The 24,713-nt window shown below is 38.7% G+C and overlaps 1 protein-coding gene across 1 annotated transcript in view; it reads left to right on the forward strand.

Moving 5' to 3' along the window:
- Nucleotides 1–16,657, forward strand: part of LOC100942668 (formiminotransferase N-terminal subdomain-containing protein-like) — a 62,993-nt gene extending 46,336 nt beyond the window's left edge. The window contains exon 6 of the mRNA XM_023510447.1: nt 16,576–16,657. Coding sequence (XP_023366215.1) covers nt 16,576–16,589 — 14 coding nt within the window. The 3' untranslated portion in view covers nt 16,590–16,657. The remainder of the gene's footprint in view (nt 1–16,575) is intronic.
- The last annotated feature ends 8,056 nt before the right edge of the window (nt 16,658–24,713 follow it).

The following is a 24,713-nucleotide window of genomic DNA, read 5'->3' on the forward strand; positions in this document are numbered from 1 at the left end:
TGTAGTCCCAGCTACTCAGGAGGCTGAGGCAAGAGAATCACCTAAGCCCAAAAGCTGGAGGTTGCTGTGAGCTGTGACATCACAGCACTCTACCAAGGGCGACAAAATGAGACTTTGTCTCTAAAAAAATAAAAAAAAAACTAAAATAAAAAATCAAGTACTAAGTGACTAAAAAGTGAGGGGAAATTATAAAATAAAACCTCTCTTTTGAAGCATGATTGTTCTTTTTTGCCTTTGTTTATTAAGAGATACCACCTAAGTCAGGTTTGTCTAACACTAGTGCTGTGGCGTCACAGCTCACAGCAACTGCAAACTCTTGGGCTTAAGCAATTCTCTTGCCTCAGCCTCCCAAGTACCTGGGACTACAGATGCCCATCACAACGCCCAGCTATTTTTTAGAGATGAGTCTTGCTCTTGCTTAGGCTGGTCTCAAACCTGTGAGCTCAGGGAGTCCACTTGCCTCAGTTTCTCAAGTGCTTGTCTAACTTTTTAATGTTTATAGAGGGAGGCGTCATGGTCGTGTGGGCTTTCTTCAAAGAAGTGTTTATTCTTTTGGAATTTAAATGGAAAGTCTAAAGTTTTAGGAAATACATTGCTTTTGACCAAAGAGAAAGGTAAAGGTAGGAGAAATTTTATTTGAATGAAATAAAAATTGTTGATTCTGGCAACTTAATGTAAATCCTTGGTATTTACATTGCTTTAGCACAATATGCTTTCTATCCATGAAGCACAGAGAAATGAATATTTCCACAAATTATGTTTAGCAAGAATGATTATCTTTTTCTATGAGAGCAAAATTCAGCTTTTTCAAAATGTGAATTTGTTTTAAGAAATTGCAAATAGAAGAGGCTGAACTCAAATCTTTTTTTATAGGATCTAGTGATCAAGCCTAACTTTTTTAAGCTTACATTTGACTCTTGAATCTGTTTGCATTTATTGTGTTCCAGAATTGCAATTCTGTGGGCGTTTTCTTTTCTTTGTCAATATAATCACAAGAAAGGTGGGAAAAATGATGGACTAAGTATGGTTTGCAGACTTAGGAAATGTTAGTTGCTCTGGTGAAGAGAGAAAATGCTGTCCAATTAGACCCAATGCACCATTTTCTCTGGTGCCCTTGCTCTGGCAGAGGCCACATGGCCTGGTTGAAGAGCACTGGAGGATGGATGGGAGAGCATGGGTTGTAGTCCTAGCTCTTACCTTTCAGGTAGCAGTAGTTCCATTACCTGTAAACAAGGAAAATAATTTCCATTTTGACTGAGAGCTGTATTTTGGGGAAATAAATGTCTGTAAGCTGTTTTTTTTGAGACAGAGTCTCACTTTTTGACGCTGGGTAGAGTTCCATGGCATCATAGCTCACAGCAACCTCAAACTCTTGGGCTCAAGAGATCATCTTGCGTCAGCCTCCTGAGTAGCTGGGACTATGGGCACTCACCACACCTGGCTATTTTTAGAGACAAGGTCTTGCTCTTGCTCAGGCTGGTCTCGAACTCCTGAGCTCAGGCAATCCACCTGCCTCAGCCTCCCAGAGTGCTAGGATTACAGGCGTGAGCCGCTGTATCTGGCCTTGTAAGCTATAATGTAAAAATAAAATGTATCAATAGTCTTTTCAGATCTATCGTAGAGCCTTCCTTCAGATTTGGATGTCAGTGTTAAACGGGTGGGCGTGGGTGACAGCACATGATGCCACTGATTGATTTGGGGAAGGGCAATTCAGTTGCCAGCTACCTGAATCAGCCTCTCCAGGTTCCTGGGACTGCATTCCAGACTGCTGGCTTTGAGCAAGGCTGATTGAAAACCAAACATCTATTGATATGTAATGGGTACAGTAGTTCAGTTCGGGGAAAATGAAAAACATCCTGGGGAGGGGTGGTTGTGATGGTTGCACAACAATATGAACGTACTTAATGCCACTCCATTACATACTCAAAGATTGTTAAAATGGTAGTAAATTGTATGTTCTGTATAATTTACCACAATTAAAAAAGAACCGAAAGTATATATTTGTTCCAAGAAGGAAAAAAAAAAAAAAACAATCTCAGTAAGATAATTTTACTTAGTCCATATGTTCTAAATAAAATGTTGGCAAATTCCGAATATCTATTAATGTATACAAATATCTAAGACCTATTTTCCCCTTTTTAAATCTATTTTGGTGGATTCTGGTGCTACATATAGTTTAGTTAATGGTTTAAAAGAGAGTTAATTCACTTTGCCCTTTGATCCAGCTATCTATTTAGAAACAATAACTTACTATTTTTTTTTTAACTTACTATTTTTTATTACAAATAAATAATTTTCGGATGCAGCACAATCACACTTCTTACTTCTCACTCATACGTGTATCCTAACCCCTCTTTTCTCTTTGTTGGCTTTCTCTGTTCCCCTTCCTCCTCGCTCCATCCTGGTTCTTTAGAAAATCAGAACCAGCTGTAAGTGCTGAGGCTTTTTCTGGTGGATGGATGTGGTACTATCAGCTCTCCAGGCATGAGCTGATGGAAGGCGCTGGGGCAGGTCTATAACTAACAAGCATTATCCCCGCTGGGTGGAGAAAAATCTGACAGAATGAACTAACAGATACCCTGTCTCATATTAACCTTTTCTCAGATTGGGCTCCTAGAAGTAGACCTACAGTTTGTGCGAATGTTTGTTCAGTATTTTTTTTTTAAATCTTACCACAAAGTGGACATTGTACGGAATGTGGCTTCATAGCTCATTTAACCTCCATCTCCTGCCAGTTGACTTTGCCCACGACTTAACGCCAGTTGTGAATAGGCCCAAATCGGTGTGGACAGACAGAATTTACTTTCTAATCAACCCTTTTGTGTTTTCATTCTACCCAACTTTAAACCTCGACTTTTAGGTTCTTAAAAGAGGGATAAGGAGAGCCACACGCTCGGCTACGTGGGTGACGGGGTTTTGTGTGTGTGAGGGGGTGGGGAGTTGTCATTTGTTTCCAACCTCAATTTGGGCTTGACTCACGATAAATTAAGACTATTTAAACATAAGCGGGGTGGCGTAAGTAAAACATAACTGTGAAATAAAACAAAATGGGGGGTAATATTTTCATTCCTTGACATAATGAAAAGCCTTGCCCCGTAATTGGTTTGTACTGTCTTGGAAGTGGCGTCCGTGGTCAACAAAGGCCACTCTCTGAGCGCTCTGCAAGGAATTCCTCATTCCCTCTGGCTGAGCCAAAGCAGGCTTGATATACAGTTTTGTTTCATATAAATATTCTCATGTTACTGTTTACTCTGTGGGAATCTGAGGCTCTCCCTGACAGGGTACGTGCTCCACTGCCTTGCTTTTAAGGGCATTTATTTGACTCTGTTGTTTGTACTTGCCCAGAAACTTCAGAGAACAGCCCAGGAACTTGTTTGATAAGCATCCAGACCATGCTCCCGGAGTGTGTTGTGCTCGAGGGGTTAGAAAAGCTTATTGTTTTAAGCCAGCCTGCACATGGCTTCCAAAGCGCCCATTTTTCATAGGTAAAACAATTAGGACACTGACAGTAATCTCTCAGAGTGCTTCTCGGAGGTGTAAGCAAATACCCTGGTGAGCATGGCTCTGATTGAACTCAGACTGCCTTTGGACTAGCCTGCCAGTCATGTGTCCCTATTTGCAGTCGTTTGAGACAACTCAGCACATTGCGAGTTGAGATGTGAGATACAGACCTCAGAGTGAGGTGGAGTTCTCTTTCCACATTCTTAGCGGGTGTGTTGTCAACCTGCTGTCCCAGCACCACACATCCCCTTTTGCACTCCGCTTTCTGACACCGGGGCTCTGCAAACCACGTTTCTGCTTTGCTGTGGCTCAGGCTCTGCCACTGGAGGGTGGATCAGAGCTGAAGGAGGGTGAGGGATTCTCCTTCCGGTTGACCACTTGTTTTGCAAGCCCCACCTCAGCAGGGGCTCTGCACCCTGATGGTGCCTTTTAGTCCCAGAGCTGTCAGAGCTAGCCTCATAGTGTCCCTCCCAGTGGCCCAGTGTCAGCCAGGCAGCACCACCCCTTCAGACGTCTGGGCTCTAGGCTGCAAGGCCTCTTCTTTAAAGCTTCTGGGCTCTGAGGACAGCCCTTCCCTTTGTTCCTTTAGCCTGGAGGGGCGATGCTTCCTGCAGGTCCACCTCTGTGATCTTTTTTTGCTTTTTTAGTTCTCCAGCAACTGTAATAATTTTTTGTGTGGTTTTTTTCCTTTTTTTTTGGCTTGGTATTCATTGAGGGTATAAAGAATTAGGTTACACTTTGATGGCTTTTGTTAGGTAAAGTGCCTCCTATAATTGTGTCCCGCCCCTGAGAGGTGTGCCATACACCGTGACCCCCGAACCCCCTCCCTCCTTCCCTCTCCGCGCTCCTGCATTCTCCTACCCCCCACCACATATTAGCTCATCTACTGCCTTCATATTAGAATTGCCTACATTGGATTCATGTTTCTCCATTCTTGTGATGCTTTTCTAATAAGACTGCATTCCATCTCAATTCAGGTTATGTGATCTCTTTTGAAATGCTTGGTGTGGTTTCTGTTTTCCTAACTGTGCCTTGACTGGATCCTGTCAGAAACCAACCTGTCCTCAGACCAAATGGGAATGGGAGGCTCTGGAGGGGATGGAGAGGGAGTGGAGAAGAACACAGAAAATACTGTGTGAAATCCCAGTTGCTAATGAAAGCAGCTCATCGCTGGGTACACTCTTCAGATTCCGTGTTGCCTTTGGTATTCCTTCTATTCTTTCAGTGAGTAGGGAGTCTGAGTGTCAATTTGAGGAGAAGGCAGGAAATACCATGGTAAGCCAATGGGTGGGCTTTCCAATGAATGTCATTCATGGGGTAGCTTATTGCACCATTTAAAATATAGATTATTGTAATTATATAATAAAAATTTAAAGTCTTTTCAATCTTATGATAGTTACTTGTCTTTCCTTTTGTAGCCATCTTTCCCTGCTACGTAGATGATGCTTTTTAGATAGTGGCAGGCCCCCAGCCAAACAGCTTTCCCAAACCTTCTGTGAAACATCTTATCCCCCTTTTCTTAGGAAATCCCATCTGCAGCCAATCACTGTTTCCTAATTTCTTAGCTACCTGAGAAAGTTAGGTATCTAACCTGACTTCATGAAGACTAACCTCCTTGGAAAAAGTAGTAATTGATATTGGTATAGTCTAGTAAAGACCCTTTGTCCTAAGTGCAAAGACTTTTTGGTAACTGATCAGTATTATTACTCTCTGCTATCCCAAAATTATGTTTAGTATTCATCTTCCTTCATGGTATCCACTCCAGTAGTTCACAAGGATAAAGCAAGATAAAATGGGCTATAGGAAAGAACGTCTGGAGCAAACCCCTGCGGCATCATTATTTGCAGCTATTTTTTGTTGAGTGCCAACTTAGTGTCAGGTACTATTAGTGTTGGGTACATTCCATGTTTTTCATAGTACGGATTGACTCACCCCTGTGGCAGTTTTATAGGATGACCCAGTTCAGGATCCTAAGACTTCTTCTAGACCTTAGACCAATCTCTAAGCCTTCTATACTCTTTCTTCATTTAAAATTCCTTCCAGATCTGTCTGTTACCCAATTATCATATACTGAGTTCTTTCCTATTTCTTCTTTCTATACCAGAGAGACCCATCAGCTTCTAGCTTTGCGACTGCCTCCTCTGGATGGGCAGTTCCTTCTCTGCAGGACTGTGTTCTTCTCTGCTAGCCACAACCTCTATCATTAAGTGGGCAAGTGAAGGAGGAACCCCCACATCCCCAGATTTCTCTGAGTTGAATCACAAATTTGCTCCACCTAATTGGGAGATGCCTGGAATCACCCCACTATTCTGAAGCGGCCAGGTCAGCCATAGGACCTAGAATGGTTCCCATCAGTATTTAACTCCCAGAGGAAAATTGCCACCAGATAAGGTCACCACTGCTAGGACCAGGGTAGATTTGGAAAGGGCAGCCAAAGCTCCAGAATTTCTGGCTGACTTTACTTTAAAGTCACATCCCCACATTTTATGCAATTATTGTTTTTGGACTTGACACACTGTGGCAAGATTTTATTGATTTTCTTTTGTTCGTTTTGCTGGCTGGACTGTAGAGCTTTGTTCACAAGTGTTTATTGAGCACCTGCTGTATTTCAGCAGAAGCAGATTTACCCTTATGCTGTTGACATTTTGGCTGTAGGTGCCCTCATTTGCATGAAGCCTTTGCAAGCCTTGGGTCATATGTTCATAGGATGCAGCAATATGCTCGCATGGTTTTATCGCTTTGTAAAAATCGCAAAAGGCATATTTTGTCGAAAGTGCTGTCTCTTCCCACCTCTGCTCCTTCACAGTTCCCTTCATGACAAGTGGCATTGGAGTGACCAGGGTTAGCTTCAGGGGCTTACAGCATGGGCAGCAACAGCACAGGGTCCTGTACCTGGTCCAATGTTCTGCTGTTGTGCTGTGCATCCTTTTAGAGAAGAAGGCCTTCATTTTGCACTGAGCCTTACAAGTTATATGGCTGGTTCTGGGAGTGGCTATGGACATTTTTTGAACCCCAATAGAGGGGAAGTGGAGTTGGGGATAATTCTGATTTAATGGGATGTACTATATGGTTCATATTTCACTTCCACATGTAGTTAAGTGATTGCCAGATCATCTGCTTCAGGAATACTTCTCTCAGCAACTGTCATAGCTCACCCAGTGGTGTGACACCCAAAGCAGGGCCAGAGGGTTATCACGAGTGAGTCCTCAGGTGTTTAGCTTCAAAAGTACATAAGAAGTACAGGAGAAACAAGGTTCAAAGCTATGCCTCCTGAAGCTAGTCTGTGGAAAAGCTTTCTAATCCTAGAAGCATAAAGTTGTAAGCAAAGGATATGGTTTTAATAAGAAGCTCTGTGCTATAGGAGTATTTCTGTTGATGTAGCTTGTACAATGATAAATATGCCAGATTATTTTTTTTCATGGTAATCACATGAAATTGGATTGATCAGAATTCCTGTTTTTAGGGGCACAAATCTGGTAGAAGTATAAAAAACAAATATGTCTTTGTGGGAAGTCGCATATTGGGAAAGTTGTATCCCAAACATTAACGACTAAAAATAGACTTTTGTCATCCATTCTAAAAAAATGAATTAGCTTTACATTTTCTTCATATAAAATGAAAAATAATTGTCATCTGAATAGGTGATCAAAGAGTATGTAGCCACAAAAATGTGGAAAACATAAAGCATTATATAGGTGACAAATTAAAAAAATTATTTTTTTCTGGAATTCGTAACAATGATAGTATCTCTCTATTTTAAAAAAGTGTAATTTGTCATGATTTATTGTCTCAATATAAATTCACGTACAACCTTATTGTTGGGTTGTTTTTCTTAAAGCTGGTGCTCCGAATCGTATAAGCTTCGGGCCTCACAGAACTTAACTCTATCCCTGTGCACTAGCTGCGTGCTGAGCGCTTGTTGTATGGGTTATTTTATTTAATTCTCACAACCCCCTGAGACCCATTTTATTCCCACTCTACAGGAACAGAAATGGAAGCTCAGAGAAGTTAAGTGACTTCCTAGAAGTCATGCAAGTTGCAGGACAGGGTTTCTGTCCTTTCTGAAGCCTTTTACCCATTCGTCTGTAGTTCCTAGAGTGATGGAGATGTCATTCTCAGAAAAGTCTCCTAGGACCACCAGCTTAGGTGCCGTGCTCCATTATGCCTATTTTTTCCTCCATAGCTCATGTCACAAATAAGGGAACTTGCAAGGGAACGTGTCAAATCTATTAAGAGTAGAATATAAATGTCTTAACACAACAATTAAGTAAGTGTGGTGAAGGCTGTGTTAACTAGTTTGATGTAAGCATTCCAAATTGTATATAAAATCAGCACATTGTACCCCATAAATGCATTAATGTACACAGTTATGATTTAATAAAAAAATTAAAGGGAACTTGATGATTATACTGTAATCTTCACGGAGGGAGCTGTTTTACTTACAGCATAGAGACCAGGTGTGTATGTTCAGTGACTTAGAGCCTTTGGGTCTCCTCCTTTCCAGAGGCACCTTGGAGCAGCTTCTTGGTTCAGCCCTTTCCTCCTGCTAGGCAAGGGGAGCGCCTGGAAACTGCAAACCGCTCGGGCTCAGAATTCACACCCACTGGTGTTGGGGGTGTGCGGTTGATAACGCAGAGACGTTATAGTTCTTATGTCCACACCTTCAGATGGCTGGTCTGGCACCTGTTTTATGTACCAGATGTCCAAGGGGTGGGGAATTCATAGCATAACGTGTCTGTTTCATAGTTTTGTACTTTTATAAACTGAGTCATCTTAAAAATGGGAGAACACCTGTATTCAATTTCCCCCAGAATGTACAACTGAATTCTTCCCTACTCCTCATTTCAGATGAGGTTTTCTGGATGACACCATCTGGGAAATGTCACTTTGATTAAAGTAAATATGCAGCGCAGTTAGCACTGGGAGCCTATTTGAATTTCTCTAAGTGGTCACATCTTACAGAAGCAGAAGGCGGTCGGCTCTTCGGGTTGGGAGGACTTGAGAGGGAAGCGTTCCACAGTTGGTGTCAGTCGATGGCAGTGTGTGGCCAACTGAGCGCCGAAGGAGTTTGTGTATTTTCCTTTTCTTACCACTGGGCTATTTTTTTTTTTCCTTTCCAGTTTATTTTGACACTAAGAAGAAAATATATAAAAATAAAAAACTCAGCTTTATGATTGCCAACGCTTTTTTTCAAACTAAGAAAGAAACCAGTTGTTGAAAAATATGATGAATGGTATCCTTTGTTTTATTTTCAGTATAGCAGATGAGGGCACTGCCGTTGGAATGAGGCCAAGTCCTCCAGGCAGGAGGGAACTTTGGGCTGAAAGGAGGCCTAGTTCTTTTGGAGGCTGGTGTGTGGGGATTTCCTCTGAGCTGTTGCAAATATCTCTTTCTTTCTGCGAGGTTCCCTCACAAGCCCACCCCTCCCATCCTTCAGTCAATCCTTGCGTTTTCAGCACTTGCTACCGATGGGGATGTCATCTATTTGTAAGAAAGCGCCATTGGTACGATGTGGGGCTTTCAGCATTTACTTGTGGTTTTCTCAACTCCCACAGCTGCCGACTTATTTGACTGTGGGATCGTGTATGGCTGAGGCAACAGGCAGTTGCTCCTGTAAAGCAATCCCTGAGATTGTCAGCGTGAGTCCTCCTTAGTGTTATCTTTGTCACCAAGTGGTTTCAGGGGCAGAGCCGAAGCTCCTTGTTCTGTAAGGCAGTCTCAGGGCGCTCCCTTTGGGGACTCTGCCTCTGATCTGCTGGAATTAAGAGGGGTGGACGGGCAGGGTCATTGTACTCTTTCAAGGAAGTGAGGAAAATGTCTCGATGCCTTTAAAGTACCCTCTCACTTCCTATGTAGTTAAATCGAAATTTGCCGTGAGGACGTAGGCAAACTGTAACTCAGCAGAACCTAGAGCACTTCCCCAGTTTGGAAGGTCTTTCTGGAAACTTTATGTACCTTGACTTGTGTATTTAACTCATTTATTATAAATTTTGTTTTCAAGGGTATTTTTCCCACTACATCATGAGCTCTTTGAGAAGAGAGACTGTTTTATTCAACTAGGTAATTCCACTGCCTGGCCTCAGAAGATATTTGTTGAATAGATTAACATACTTCAGATCCTGGATTGGGGTCGAGGCTAGACAATTCTCCAGGTGTAGATAGTTCGACCATTTGTCAACTAGCTTGAGGTTTAATCGAATGAAGTTGAGTTATGTTTTTGAAGTGCAGTTAAGGAGAAGAACTGTTTGGAATGTCTAGGGAACAGAAAATCTGGCTCAGCTGGGGACCTGGGGGAGAGACACCGGAATTCCTTGTGAAGCAGACCTAAAATGGCTCAAGAATGCAACACCTGACTTGCTTCCTATGGAAGTGCCAGCGGGAGAAAGTGAATTAGAGCTCCTCACATCGCTTCCTCTTGTCTTTGCCTTTAAATTCAGGCTGTCTTTTAAATGCCCCATGATCCATTTGTAAACTCTTTAAGCAAAAACGATGCCAGGTTCTGTTCTGTGGCTACCAGATTGGAGTTCTTCTCTCCCGGCTTCATTCAGCTAATTGAGCTGTGTGGAAGGTTCAGTAATTTATTCTATGGAATCTTTCTATGCAAACAATTCCAGGCTGAGGGAAAGAGACTTAACTGAATCTCTCCAACACTTGAAATGCAGAATTCATGTTTTGGAAAACACCAGTGAGTCAGTGTCCTCAAATGTAATCAATAAAAGACACTCTCCATCATCAGCTTTTCATTAACTGAGCTCAGAGTTACCTCCTTTTATTGCTTTTTACATGTTTACAGTATCTCATTCTTTCCTTGATTCTGGATTTTCACACCATATGGCCACATCTTTAAGTCACTTTTCAGCTGCTCTATTAAGTAGTAAAATGAGATTCAGAACAGATTTCTTTGATTTTAAAATAGCATTTTGGGTGTGTGACTTTTTTTGTAAATAAAAAAAGAATTAAGGCACTCAAAAGCATGAAATTTCAGGTATTTCTCCCTAGACAGTGTGATAGGTAGCTTTCTACTTACTTAGAATAAATATATGTTTTTCTTGTGGAATTTCACCTGCAATGTAAATTGATTCATTCATTATGCATATTGAAATTCATTTCTACTTAAACAAGATTTAGTCTCCACTATTGCTAATGAACATAGATTGGAAATGAAATTGAAAGTATATCTTTATTCAATATTATACTGTATTTCTCATTAGAAATGATTGCTGTAGCTTATGAGCATACATACTACATATCAATAATGCTCTATGTGGCATCTTTTATGTTTGACTTTTTTTTCCCCTGGACTATTTAGTAGTCAGTTCCTTGAGAAGCTGCAAAGGAGAGAATGTTACTGCTAAAATTGGATCTCGCCATTTAGAGTTGGTCATATAAGGCATATAGTTCTGCAATGTAATACAACTTACTTCATAAAGGGTTAGACATTTAAAAGGCTATTAAATATTTACTGCTTTTTAGGGAATAGTACTTAAAAAGAAACTGCTGCATGAGCAAATTTTGAAATATGAGTACATTTGCCATTGATCCAGACTTTTGCAGAGGGGACTGTCTCAATCACAATTAATCAGCTTATGAGTATGTGATTTGAAATCTTCAATTATCCATTAAAATCTGGACATTGACGTGAAGAGGCGACTGACCTAGAGATGATTGTTTAAAGTTAAAACCAAGTGCACTCAACATCCAGAAGGTCAATATTCTCTTTAATTGTAATTCAATAAAGTCAATTTTAAGTGGTTTGCAATTTGTGAGTGTTCCAAATACAGTTCACTTACTTCCACTCCAGCTATGGTACTGCTCACTAGAGAAATACGCTTCAGTTGGACATCCTCCCAGTGAATGTGTATACTTTGATGACTACCAGTATTTAAAGCTCCTGACTTCTCATGAACAGGAAAATAGAAATTTGGACCAACCATTCCTAAATAATTCAGGTAAAGTTCTCCTTTTCCTTGAATTATCCTGGTATTATTCATTGTTTTTACTGTCACCATGACAACGTTACATAAGATTTTTAAGTGACAATAACAAAAGGGTAAAAATTTATTTTTAATCCTGTTTAAAAATTTATCTATTTTTTCCTTTCAGGTCCAGTTTATTTAAATAATACAAAGTGGGGCCGAGGGAATTCAGCTACACTGCACTCAACGTAACTTGTGGCCTAGTGCAGCATCTTAAACAGAATCATCCAAGAAAGTCTTTGCCTTGACCTAGACCCTTCTCAGCACCTTCTCCTTTGTGCCAGGCCCCATGTTGTCCCAGGTGACCTTCACCCAGTGCACCTCCGTTGTGGGCAGATAGTCAGCAAACTTCCCACTGAGTGCCACCATTGGGGGTTCTCCTTCCTCCAAACTGTCCTTACCAGATTATTTAGGTCAAAGGATCCCCTAGTCTCCAGTGAAGACCATTCTAGAGAATGAGCTTTATCCGCTAGCATTTATTGAATAGCTTGTATGTCAGACACTGGGCCGGGTATATTGCAATAGTTCACGTTGAAATTTTTATTATTTCCTTTTTTTCTAATAAGGGAACTAATGCTTAACTAAAATGAAATGACTTGCCCAGGCCAACATGGCTTTGAATAGTGGAGCCACAATGTGACTCTGGGTCAGTCTGATTACAGATTTCCTGCATGTTGTCACTTCTTCAGGAGGGCAAGGGGTTTAGGAGGACAACATGAATGGATTATCAAACTATACTCAAAATGCGGCTCAGCATCTGTATCACAGTGGTTATGGTGCCAGCCACATACACCGAGGCTGCTGGGTTCAAACCTGGCCCGTGCCTGCTAAACAATGGCAACTACAACAAAAAATAGCTGGGTGTTGTGGTGGGCACCTATAGTTCCAGTTATTTGGGAGGCTGAGGCAAGAGAATCACTTAAGCCCAAGAGTTGGAGGTTGCTGTGAACTGTGATGCCACAGCACTCTACCTAGGGTGACATAGTGAGATTATCTAAAAAAAAAAATATATATATATATACACACACACACATATATATATATACTCAAAATGTGACAAATATTAATGTTCTTAATGAAATGAGAAAGGCTGACTTGTTGGCTTGGAAAAGTCAGCATAACAAATGGCTCCCAGCATCTGGTTGGATTCACTGAAGGCTGCCAGGTTTTGTACCCTGGAGAACGGAAACATGGCTATTATCTGTTAGTGTCTGATTTCCTTAATACCAAGTTCAACAGTTGATATCTTTGACATTTCACTTTGATGCTTCTTGTTTTATTTTTTATTGTGAGGGTATATCCTCATTCCTTTAAATGAACATTTTGGCTGGTGATTATCTTTCAATTTTTTTTAGAGAAATTTTTGTGAAACTATGAATAAGTCAAAATTTTGTGTTATTTTCAGAGATGAGTTCCATCGTGTAACCAATGCAGTGCAGACAGCTTGAAACAAAGTGAAGTGCTTGGGAAAGATGTGACTAATGAACGGACAGCTTGTATGTGGATGGCTTGAGAAGTTCTGGGGCTTTTATTTAATTAATTAATTAGTCTTTTGAGACAGACTCTCACTTTGTTGCTCCCAGTAGATTTCTGTGGCATCATAGCTCACAGCACCCTCAAACTACTGGGCTCAGGTGATCTTGTTTCAGCCTCCTGAGTAGCTGGGACTACAGGCACCTGCCACAACGCCCAGCTGGTTTTTCAGAGACTAGGTCTTGCTCTTGCTCAGGCTGGTCTTGAACTCATGAGCTCAGGCAATCCACCCACCTCGGCCTCCCAGAGTGCTGGGATTACAGGTGTAAGGCACTGTGCCTGGCCTGTTCTGGGGATTTAAATATCAAAAATGAGCCACATGAGTGACCTGAGACCGAAGTGGATAATGATGAACTGAAAATTGTCCTGGAAGTGAATTTGTCTCAACCTATTCGTGAATTAGCAGCAAAGTTTAATGTTCCTATTCCAATAAAACCGGACCACTTAAAACAAATCGGCAAGGTAAAGAAGCTTAATAGATAGTTTCCCCACGGATTAAACAAATGTCAGAAGAGAAATTGTCTTGAAGTTTGCCATTCTTTGCTGTCACAACACAAAGGAGAACCATTTCTACACTGTACTGAAACCTGGTCAATTGATTATAGCGGATGTCTACTGCAACCAATTGGACAAAATCATGAGGATGCTTGAGATTAAGCAACTGAGGTTGGTCAACAGAGACAGGCCAATCCTCTTGTAAGACAATGCTGTCACACAGACAATACTGCTCAAGCTACAGAAGCTGGGCTTGGAAACCCTCTGACATCTACTGTATTCACCAGGCCTTGCACCTCCTGAATATACCCCTTCTTCCAGGCTTTGGCCCTCATCTTGCAGGGAAAAATCTCAACAAGATGTGGAAAATGCCTTTTGTGATTTTATCTTGCTTTCCAGGCTTCTTAGCTGGTGACACACACAAGCTACTGTTAAGATGGCAAAACTGTGCCGATGGCTTAGGGGCACACTTTAATTAATTCTACTACTTCTGTGTTTGAGATATAATAAGTTAAACTTTTGATTTGAAATCTGATATTTCAGATTTAATGAACTAATAGTAAGCTTGGAATCTTTAGGCTACTGATCCACGTAATCTGTGCCCATTCTCCCTTCAAATGCAAAATATTTGCTTTGACCACATTGCCTTTTATTTTTAAACTTTTATGTAATCTATTGGGATTGTCTTGTATAGACAAATATTGCCAGACTACTGTTACGAATAAAAACTATTCAGTTCCTTTTAGGAACATTGGAAAAATAATAAAAGATCTGCCAGTTCTCAAATTTTCCACTAGTCTGTACTCAAAGAGATAATATTAATGAGATTAATATCATTGCTACTCATCCAGAATGATCAATTTTTCATTGCGTCTGTATTTTCAATGATGAAATTGAGGGCATTTCTATCCATCTGAGACACATCAGAGTCCATTGGAGGGCTGACTTGTTTGAACATCCACGTATGGAAAAGTGATCTTTAACTGGGATAATTAGAAGTGCAGGCCTTACTCTTTCTTTATGCCCCTCCTTTCTATACAGTTTTGGTCCTACACTTTGAACTAACCTCGCGGAGAAAAAATGATAATGAAGTGAAGTCACATATAATGAGTATCTGGTAAAATAATAGCTCTGGAAAGAAACTAAAATTTAATGTAACACAGGAATCTTCTCAGCTTCTTTAGCGGATTGACATTACAGCTGGTCTTAGGTCTTGGCCCAAGAGGTTGTGAGTTCTTGATGTCAATGCCATATGTTTAAGAGGGAATATCAATCAAATAGCCATTTGGATCTTTCTTTCATTTGAGTGTGCTATGTATTTATTCCAATACTGGATCCTGCCTTTTTTTTAAATGAAAATGTCTGTATTAAAAATTGGCCTTTTTTAAAACAAAAAAATTGGCCTTTTTTTTTTTTGGCTTACATTTTAAATTGTCTTTTTGATTGAATAGTGATCACTTTTGAAGAATGGAAAAGATTTTGTATAAATATTCACAAGGGTAAAATGTGTAAATGCACTGCACCAAACTTCAAAATAAAACTTTTATCTCCTCTTTGTTTTCCAGTTTGGTTTGGCAGCTTTTTATTGATGGTGAATACTATGCTTGGTACTAGATTTCTGTTTAGGATCTTGCTTTGCATACAGAGGCCGTGCACGTGGAATATTTAGAAAGCAATTTAAAGCAATGTATGGGCACAAGCAGGAGATCAATCTCTATGTTGGGCATAAGGGAACTGGAGCCATAAGAGATCAGAGTGAGATACAAATTAGTGGTGCATAGGTGGGCGCTGGTAGGTAGGTATGTGTTGGGCAGTGAAGCTGAAGATTGGCTCTTGGTTTTTGCTCTCAAGGAGTTCAAAGCAAGCAGGGAGAATATGCCAACAATCCACTATAGAACCAGTGGCAAGTGAGGACAAAGGTAAAAGCCAGAGGTCCTCTGCTGAAGGGGAAAGTCTCCTCAAAGAAGTAACATCTCAAGAATGAGCTAGGAAGTACCATATTTGGATAAAACAGAGATCTAGTGAAATAATCTTCAGTGTACTTTATTCTTCCTTAAAAATTTTTTATTATCAGTGTACTTTAAAATCTGGTATAAATTATTTCTAATTATTGAAAAACCTACTACTTTATGAGATCTTGTTATACACAATTGCTTTGGGCTTCCTGTTTCAAATATTTGTGAAATCTGATTCATCGAGTGGGGCAGAAAATTATAATTTTTCCAAAATTCCATCTTGTACCATTTTTAGGTTTTACTTTCCAAAAAATTCACTGTGACTTTTTCTCACACATAAAATTGAATGGATGAAAAAGATGAAATTCATAAAGAAAAACACTCTACATTATTTACTTACGTATTATTATCTTCTAAAGGAGGTAACATAGCTAATTATTTTAGTATCATTACTGCAATCAACTCATTTAAGTGATATGATTTTTAAAAGGTAATAGTGTATACAAATATAGTAATATTATAACATAATATATACAACTAAGTATATATGCACACTAATAGTGACACACACACATGCATATTTGAAGGGTGCACATTATATTTGCTTACAGTCTCTCTCATCATTTTGTACCGTCGCATCAACAATTTTTCTTTATAATATTAGTCCTTCGGAAACCACAGTCATCAAAGTAAACAAAAGTAGATGGCCTCGACTGCATAACATTATATGGGTCTTAACATAAATTTTATATTATGTACAATGACACTATTAAATGTGTTAATACAACACATAAAATGACCAATTCTCTTTAAATTTTAGTGTTTAGCATATTTGTTTTGATTGTACGTGTGGGAGCTGTGAGAACAGCCCTGCAAAAATACTTTGCAAGTTGCCATAGTGACTAAATTGTAGTGCTTTATGATGCTGTCTTTCCCCTGGGTCTTAATTCAGTTGCATGTTTTTCAAATCATAATCCGATAGTTGACATTTAAATGTTCTTATTTAAAAAATTGTATATACACATTCAGGTTTATAACTTCATACCAATGTACAATTTGATCGTATTACACATTCTTCAAGTAAAATCATGCTTTTCTCTTTCTCTTTTCTCTAGGTTTCTACAACTAGAGACTACTTTTTTCTCCTTCTTCCCCTTTCCATCCCAATGACTTATGTTAACAAATGTTAAATATCCCTTTATTTTAATATTTTTCTTATTGTTTTAATACAATTACACACTGACCTATATATGCAAATACAAAGATTGAAGCAGGATTTTTGTAAGTAGGATTTTGTGGCAGTCCTCTTAAAGTAATTGTTATAGTCTATTTATTCCTTTTATGGCTACTTAATATTTCGTGTTGTAAATGGGTCATAATGTAACTTATCACTTTGTTTCTATTTTTCTACTATGAATAATGAATACTTCAACAAACATCATTATTCATGTGTCTTCATTGGCTGGTGATGTGTTTATTTCTATGGGATAGGTTTTAAGGAGTTAAGGTTGCAGGGGCAAGGGGCATATGATGCATTTTAAATTTTTATATAAGTTACATATTACTTTTCAAAAGGGAAGTTAACATATAACACTTATGTGAGTATCTTTTTCCCATGTCTCCACCAGCAATAGGAATGACATATAATTCTCTTTAATTTTGGCCACTCTTAAATTTTCATTTTTCTATATATAAGTGAATTTGGTGGTTAACAATTTGGATGTATTTAAAGAATATGTTTCTTGAAAAATCATATTTATTTAAGAATTACTTAGTCATATCCTTGCCCATATATTAGATTATTTTATCTTATCAAATTGTGAGCTCTATCTCTATTACAGATCTATTCTTTTGATTGTATGTGCACTTTTTTCTGTAGCCATTGTTTTTCTCTTGCCTTTCAAGTGGCATATGTTAATACAGAAGTTTTAATTTTTTAAATATAGTCCTTCAAAAATATTTTAACATAAAATTATCTAATCTTCTTCCCACCTCCTTAGAAACAAAACCTTGAATTTCCAACCAGAATCGCATGGCATTGTGTTTATATAATTGACGTGCTTATCAAATTAAGCTTCATGTTTGAAATATTTGTGAAATCTGATTAAGGATTTCTTCATACTTACGATACTCACACTTAAAGGACATCTGCTCTGTCCTTCTACTTTCCAGACCTTGTTTTATGTCCTCAGAAGTGTTATGGTTCTCTTCATGCAGGTCCTGGATCTTTCTTATAAATTGTAGTCTAAGTATTTTATTGCTTGCTGTTACTGTAAGTGTGTTTTCCATCTCTAGGTATTTAGGTGAAGAAAAGATACTGATATTTTAGATAGTTATCTTATATCCAACTGCCTTGGCATTTTTGTTGATTTTTTTTTTATTATTATTAAACTTGACTTTCTATGAGCTCCCTGGGCATGGATTCATCTTACCAACAGAAAAGGCATAGTTTTACACCTCCTTTTTCAGGTTTTATGCCATAAATCCTTAATCCTTTAATTTTTATTTTTACAAAAATCAGAGATAATATTCAATGATGAAGAAGATACTGGGCACACCCAATAAATTCCTAATTTTAATTAAGATGGCTGTGATATTTTGCTATTAAGGAAAATACATGCACTTCATTTGTTATAAATAGTCTGTGCTGTATATCGCCTTTTTCTATTGCTATGATTCTTTAGAGTGTTTATAATTAGAGATAACTACTGAATTATATCAAATAAGATTTTAGCATTTATTAATCTTTTCAATGATTTTTCTTTTTTAATGCATTGATTTAAGGGATTATGTTGACAGATTTCTCGCCATTAAATTACCTAGCATTGGTGGAATAAAATACCGTTGGTCATGTGGTACTACTCCTTTGGCACTTTATTTTTGCTGATGTTTTATTTGGTATTTATACCTATATTCATAGAGAAATTGACCTATAGCTTCGTTTCTTCTTCTTTTATGTTATATCTTTGATAGGTTTCAATGTTAAAGTAATGCTTGCTATATGAAATAAATTCAAGAACTTTCCATGTTTTTCTTATAGTCAGTAATAATTTAAGTTTACAACTCTAACAGTTTGAAGATTGAATAAAGTTCCTCTAGTGACTTTCTTTTTCTTTCCTTTTAATTTTATTATATTTTATTATTTTTTTTTTGTAGTGATAGGATCTTGTTTTGTCACCGGGCTGGAACGGAATGGCCTGATTTATAGATTACTACAGCCTCAAACTCCTAAGCTCAAACAATTCTCCTGCTTCAGACTCCCAAGTAGCTAGAACTACAGACATGTGCCACCATGCCCAGTTAATTTTTGTTATTTTTTGTAGAGATGATGTCATCTAGGCTGGTCTTGAACTCCCGGCCTCAAGCAATCCTCCTGATTTAGCCTACCAAAGTGCTGGGATTACAGACGTGAGACACCAACCTCTGGTGACTTTTTCAAAATGATATTTCTTTTCTATGGCAGTTACCATATTCAAGGTTTCACTTAGGTCAATTTTAGTGATTTATATTCAGCTTGGAAATCATCCATTTCCTCTAGATTTTCAAATTTGTTTTTCATGACATTACACAGAGAATTTTCATGATTTATAATCTCTTTTCTTATAATCTCTTTTTTATCTGTAGTTATTGTGCACCCCCTCCCTTTTTTTTAATGATCTCTATCTTTAGTCAGGCTTTTGAGTCTTTTTCTTTTAAATCATCATTTTATAGTCTTTTCAAGAATGAGATTTTTATTACATTCTTATTCTTCCTAATTTTTATATTCCATTAATTTCACCTATTGTTATTGTTGCTATTATTATTATTTTGAGACAGAGTCTCATTGTGTCACCCTCAGTAGAGAGCTATGGCATCGCAGCTCACAGCAACCTCCAAGTCTTGGGCTTAAGCGATTCTCTTGCTTCAGCCTCCCAGCAGCTGGAACTACAGGTGCCGGCCACAACACCTGGCTGTTTTTTGGTTGTAGTTGTCATTGTTGTTTGTTAGGCCCAGGCTGGGTTTGAGCCCGCCAGCTCCAGTATATGTGGCTGGTGCCTTCACTGCTGAGCTACAGGCACCTAGCCCACCTTTTGTTATTATTAAGTCTTGATTCCTAGTTTCTTTAGGGTTATTTTGTGTTTATTTTCTTATATTTTTAAGAAGTGGTTAATCCTTTAATTTTTAGCCTTTGTTTTACTATAATAGCAAATATTTTAAGGCTTTAAGTTTTCTTCTGCAAAGATTTTGCTGTACCTCATAATTTTAATTATCAACACGGTTTCTAACTTGTTTTTTATTTCATCTTTGGGATGAAAGGGAATCTTTTAAATTTCCAAGCTGTTAAGATGATTTTCACTTTTCATTATTTATTTTAAATTCTATTCTATCATGATTGTCGAGCATGCGCTGTTAAAATTTCTACTTAGGTGTTGTGGTGGGTACCTATAGTCCCAGCTACTTGGGAGTCTGAGGCAAGAGGATCACTTGAGCCCTAGAGTTTGAGGTTGCCATGAGCTATGACACCACAGCACTCTACTGAGGGTGACAAAATGAGACTCTGTCTCAAAAAAAAAAAAATCCCCCTTTTTCTTAGAATTTCTCTCTTTCTCTTCCCCTCCACTATAATGCAGATCCACTCGCCCTTGTTTGTTAAAGGCACAGTTGCCCCTGGAGAGGGCAGAGCAATGAGACAGAAAGAGCCTGGTCCCTGAAGAGCCACATGGAAAAAGTTGCATCTCTATTACGACTGCTCACATCACCACTATTGTGTGAAATAAGCATTTATCTTCTTATTTAGTTGTATTTTCCTTGCCATGGCATCTTAGCCCTTGTATTTACTCACACGAGCCTTACCTGCAAACTCATGTTCACATTACATTTTTTATGCTTCAGCTATTATTTTTTCAATGCAGAAATCCAGTTTCTTGCATGGAATACAAATATGTAAATGCTTACAATTCCCATTTTGCATTTAGTGGTAATGGTACTATCCCAATAGGGATACAAAACAAAATGATGTCCTTGGAAAAATGTAAAGACATTCATATATACTTGTATATCCTTGGAAAAATATAAATGCATTCATATTTATTTGTATACTTTATGTTTTTATTTAAATATGAAAATATTAAAATTGGCTATCTGAGTGTGTACTTTGTTTTATTCAGTCTAAGATGCCATTGATTCTAGGATTAGAGTCAAAAGATTGTAAATTATAGTTGATATTTGTATTTTTTTCCATATAATATTATCCACTATGATATCAAGAATCTTGGAGATATAGAATATTTTATTTATTTATTTTCCCAAGATGTAGAATATTTTAAAGGGATGCTTCATTGCTGTCTTTGTTTTATTCCAAATCTCTGGCACCAGTTATTCAAGTTTTGATATACACGTGGATGGTAGGCAGAATATTGCCTTCTCTGAAAGGTGTCAACATCCAAATTCCTGCAACTTGTAAATATGGTGGGTTACATGGCAAAAGGGAATTAAGGTTGCAGATTAAATTAAAGTTTTCAGTTAGTCAACCTTAAAATATGGAGATAATGATGGCCCATACCTAGAAAAGTTGAAATACTAGAAGTGTGGCAGCAAATAGTTGATGGGGTAGATCAAAAGACCCAGAGATGTGGGCATACCAGAGTGGACATTCTACATAGGGCCAGAAAACTGACCAGCCCACTGTTTGTGTGCGAAGGCCTGGAGAAAAACTTGCCTGCCATATCATAAGAAAAGTGCTGATGAGAGGGGCCACAGTCTTGTCATGAAGCTCACTGGGGGCTGTCTTCTAGAGTCCAGGAATGACAGTAAGCCTTGCTGCTTTGAATGGGGCTCCCTGAGAGCCCTGTGTAATAGGATGTGGGGTGGTCACAATTGTCATAGGGCACAAGTCAGAATGACACCCAAGAGGTGCCAAACCTTCAGAGATCTTGGTTAACAGAATATGGTTAACATATATCTTGGTTAACAGAATATGGACAGTAAATGGATAATAAAATAAGTACTCAGCAAGGGGATTACTTATTCTGTGCAATCAGAAGAAGTCAGAGATGAATGACCAAGAGGTTAAGACCAACCACCCAACAAATCTATGGAGCTGTGACAGATTTTAGACATGAAAGCCATTGACTGAAGGTGAAACTGGATCTTAGAGATGAAGGACCCTGAAAATCCATGAATGACTATATTATGCAGTCATGATACAATGGGGGAAAGCAAATTTTGAAACATTTTGAGGATCCTTGAACACAAGTTATGGACATTGAGACAAAATCTTGATGTCTATGTGGCCCTTCTAAGGAGTATATGTGGAGGGCCATGTAAGAAATGAAAGTGTAGTTTAGGTTTACTGGTTCCACAGACCCCTCTGGTGGTCAATTCATTAGGTCCCCTAGGATGTTGTTGGACTGGACAAAGTTTAGAGTTAGCAGAAGCTCCATGTTGATTCTCAGGCCTTTAGTTTAGGAAACCTCATAGTAGAGAGCCTAAGTGGAATCCTGTGAAACTTCCTTCTTCAATCAAAATAGTAAATTGAAAAGAACACGCTGGAGTAATGAAAATGTTACATATTTTGATTATGGTGATAGTGATTACAAGAATTCATACATTTGTCAATAATCAAACTATGTACTTAAAATGGGTACATTTTATTGTATCTAAATTATTCCTCAATGAAGTTGATTAAAAATATCATTTTACAAGGCAGTGATAGACATTAAAGACTTAAAAAATCATATCTCCATTTAGTTCAACAATTGGGATCCTGGAAAATTCAAATAGATCCCAGACCATGAGAATGAACTGTTAACAAATTCAACAAATGGTGGTCTCACTTGTAGTTCTTGTGTCAGTTGTGATATCTTTGACTGGTAGGTCAACGTTAGCTCATATGCATGGTATGTGTCCATTTTTCTGGCAAATGTATTCTATTCTATCTACTTCCACAGGAAGGAAAATGAGAAATAGCTCACAAGCTTTGACATCAACAACAGTATTTATGGTATTGCCTCAGGTCCATTTAACTTTCCCACCCTCTGCCATACTATAGTCTGAAGAAATACAAACTGCCTAGACGTTCTACAGAATGTCTCACTTATCCATTACGTCAAATATGGTGACTTTGTGCTAATTGGACTAGATGAAAGAGAAGTATCAAGTCGGTTGGAGGCTGCAGGGAGTGGGAGATAATGCCTATAAATGATTCAGGGTCCCATCAAATCGGTGAACTTTGGGGGCTTCAGAGTTCTGGGAGATGTCCTCCAAAGTAGGGGAAACATTATCACGCCCTGTTCCTCCCACCAGTAAGAAGGAAGCTCAGTGCCTGAGGCGTGTCCTCAAGTTCTGGTGGCCACATATTCCACTGGGTAGTTAGCTCTCAGATGAGAATAAATCTGCACATACAGGTATTGGTAAATATCCTGTCTGGTTGGTCAAATGCCCAGAAGAAGAAATAGAAAAGAAACGAAGACAAGGAAGCCTGAAGAAGAGACTCCTGATCAACCTATGGGGATGAGCATAAAGTAAGAGATCCAGGAATTGAATATTAACATCTAGGTGGAAGGAAAAGCTAATAGTCTAACAGAAGCAAAGACCTGGCCAATTGCCATCAGCCAGCCTCTGACATCAGTCATCCCAGTGCCGGTGCAATGGGTGCACGTGACTGGGGTAGCTCTCATGCACGGATGGGAACTATGTGTTGGCCCAGCAGTGTGGGCTATCGTGGATTAGCTGCTGCTGCAGCTGAATTTCCCCACCTACCATCAACAGAGACCAATGCTGAGTACTCAATACCAAACTATCCCTCAGGGAGAGAATAACTAGTCACTTGGTGACAAGTTGAGTTTTACAGACTTCTTTTATCTTGGGCGGAGTAGCATTTCACCTTAACTGGATTTGAAAAACATCCTTGGTATGGGTTTGCCTTTACTGCCCAGAGGGTCTCAGCCAGCACTGCCATGGTGGGCTTACAGAGTTTTGAATTAGTGATGTGGGATCCACAGATCTTTCATATGAAATAACTACAACAGGCCCGGATAATTGGCAAGAATCCTTACATAATTGTCCAGTAAATTTGGAAAGTTTAGCTTCCTTGGCACACCAAATAACTCTTCTAGAATATGTTTTATTTCAACTTTATATTCTAGTCTTAAAATTTTACTTGAGCAAACATTAATAAAGTGTTTTTCTCTGCTGATTTAGCCAATTTATAAAACAATAGGCTCTGTATATGATTTGAAGAGAGTAGTGCAGTATTTTATTCAACTTTCTCTTTAGTTCAGTAATAAGAAGAAACAGGCTTTGTTAAGCTTGTTTTGGCTTTACCGCCAATCTTTGCGTTTAGGAACTTGAAGAGGCACCTTTTAAGATGGAGCAAATGTATCAATGATTGTCTGATGGAAAATCACATGACCGAGTGCTCCCGCCTTAGCAAAAAAGTCCTCGTGATGATTTACTTTATACTCTTGTCCACTGAGAGAGGCCACCCTGAGCCCTTACTCATGGCTTTATAGAGCATCGCAGTCAGTAAATATTGTTTGCCTGTCATAAGAATTTGCAATTATACTAGAATGTCATCATTTCAGGAAACTATAAAGCAATGGACATGTTTATTTTCAGCCACAAAGGAAAAAAAATATCATGAGAACCAGATTTTCTTGGCAGTTTGAGGTATTTATTAGAAAATCTGTAATTTCTTTTTGTAATCCCACACTCAGTGGGCATCCCCTTTAATGGAGGTATGTCAAGTCTGGAGAATTATATGGTACATTCTGAACTTGCTTTGCTGGGAAAATAGGACTCAGGACTTAATTTAGAGGCTTGTGGAGTTCACCACCCTCTGGGCTTCCTGGAAAGAGGAATTAAAATCTCTTAGTGGCTTAAGGGGACCTAACATGTTCTAAGGTGCCCTTAGGTCCTTGGAATGGAGGGCACTGAATTTTGGCATTTGTATCTTAACCATTTCCTGCAAAATGGACTTACGACTGCAGAGATTTCTAGGTAATTCCACTGAATGGAAATTGTCTCCATTTTTCTGCAATTCTACCACGTTCCCAATTTTTAATTTCTCACCTAGAAATGTAATGGCTTCAATGCATTTGCCCCTTCACGTATGCTCTCAAGGTAGAGAGGACAAGAATCATTGAGGTGTTAGGGACATAAAGCCTAGTTCCTCTGTGCACCTAAAAACGCACCTAAAGGCTAGAAAAAGACTGACTTCCCTCCAGGAAAAGGGCATTCTTCTTTTCTGGGTCCCGCTGGCTTACCCTGTAGA

Source organism: Otolemur garnettii, unplaced genomic scaffold, assembly GCF_000181295.1.
Source record: "Otolemur garnettii isolate 467f Iridium unplaced genomic scaffold, OtoGar3 scaffold00013, whole genome shotgun sequence".
Taxonomy (NCBI): domain Eukaryota; kingdom Metazoa; phylum Chordata; class Mammalia; order Primates; family Galagidae; genus Otolemur; species Otolemur garnettii.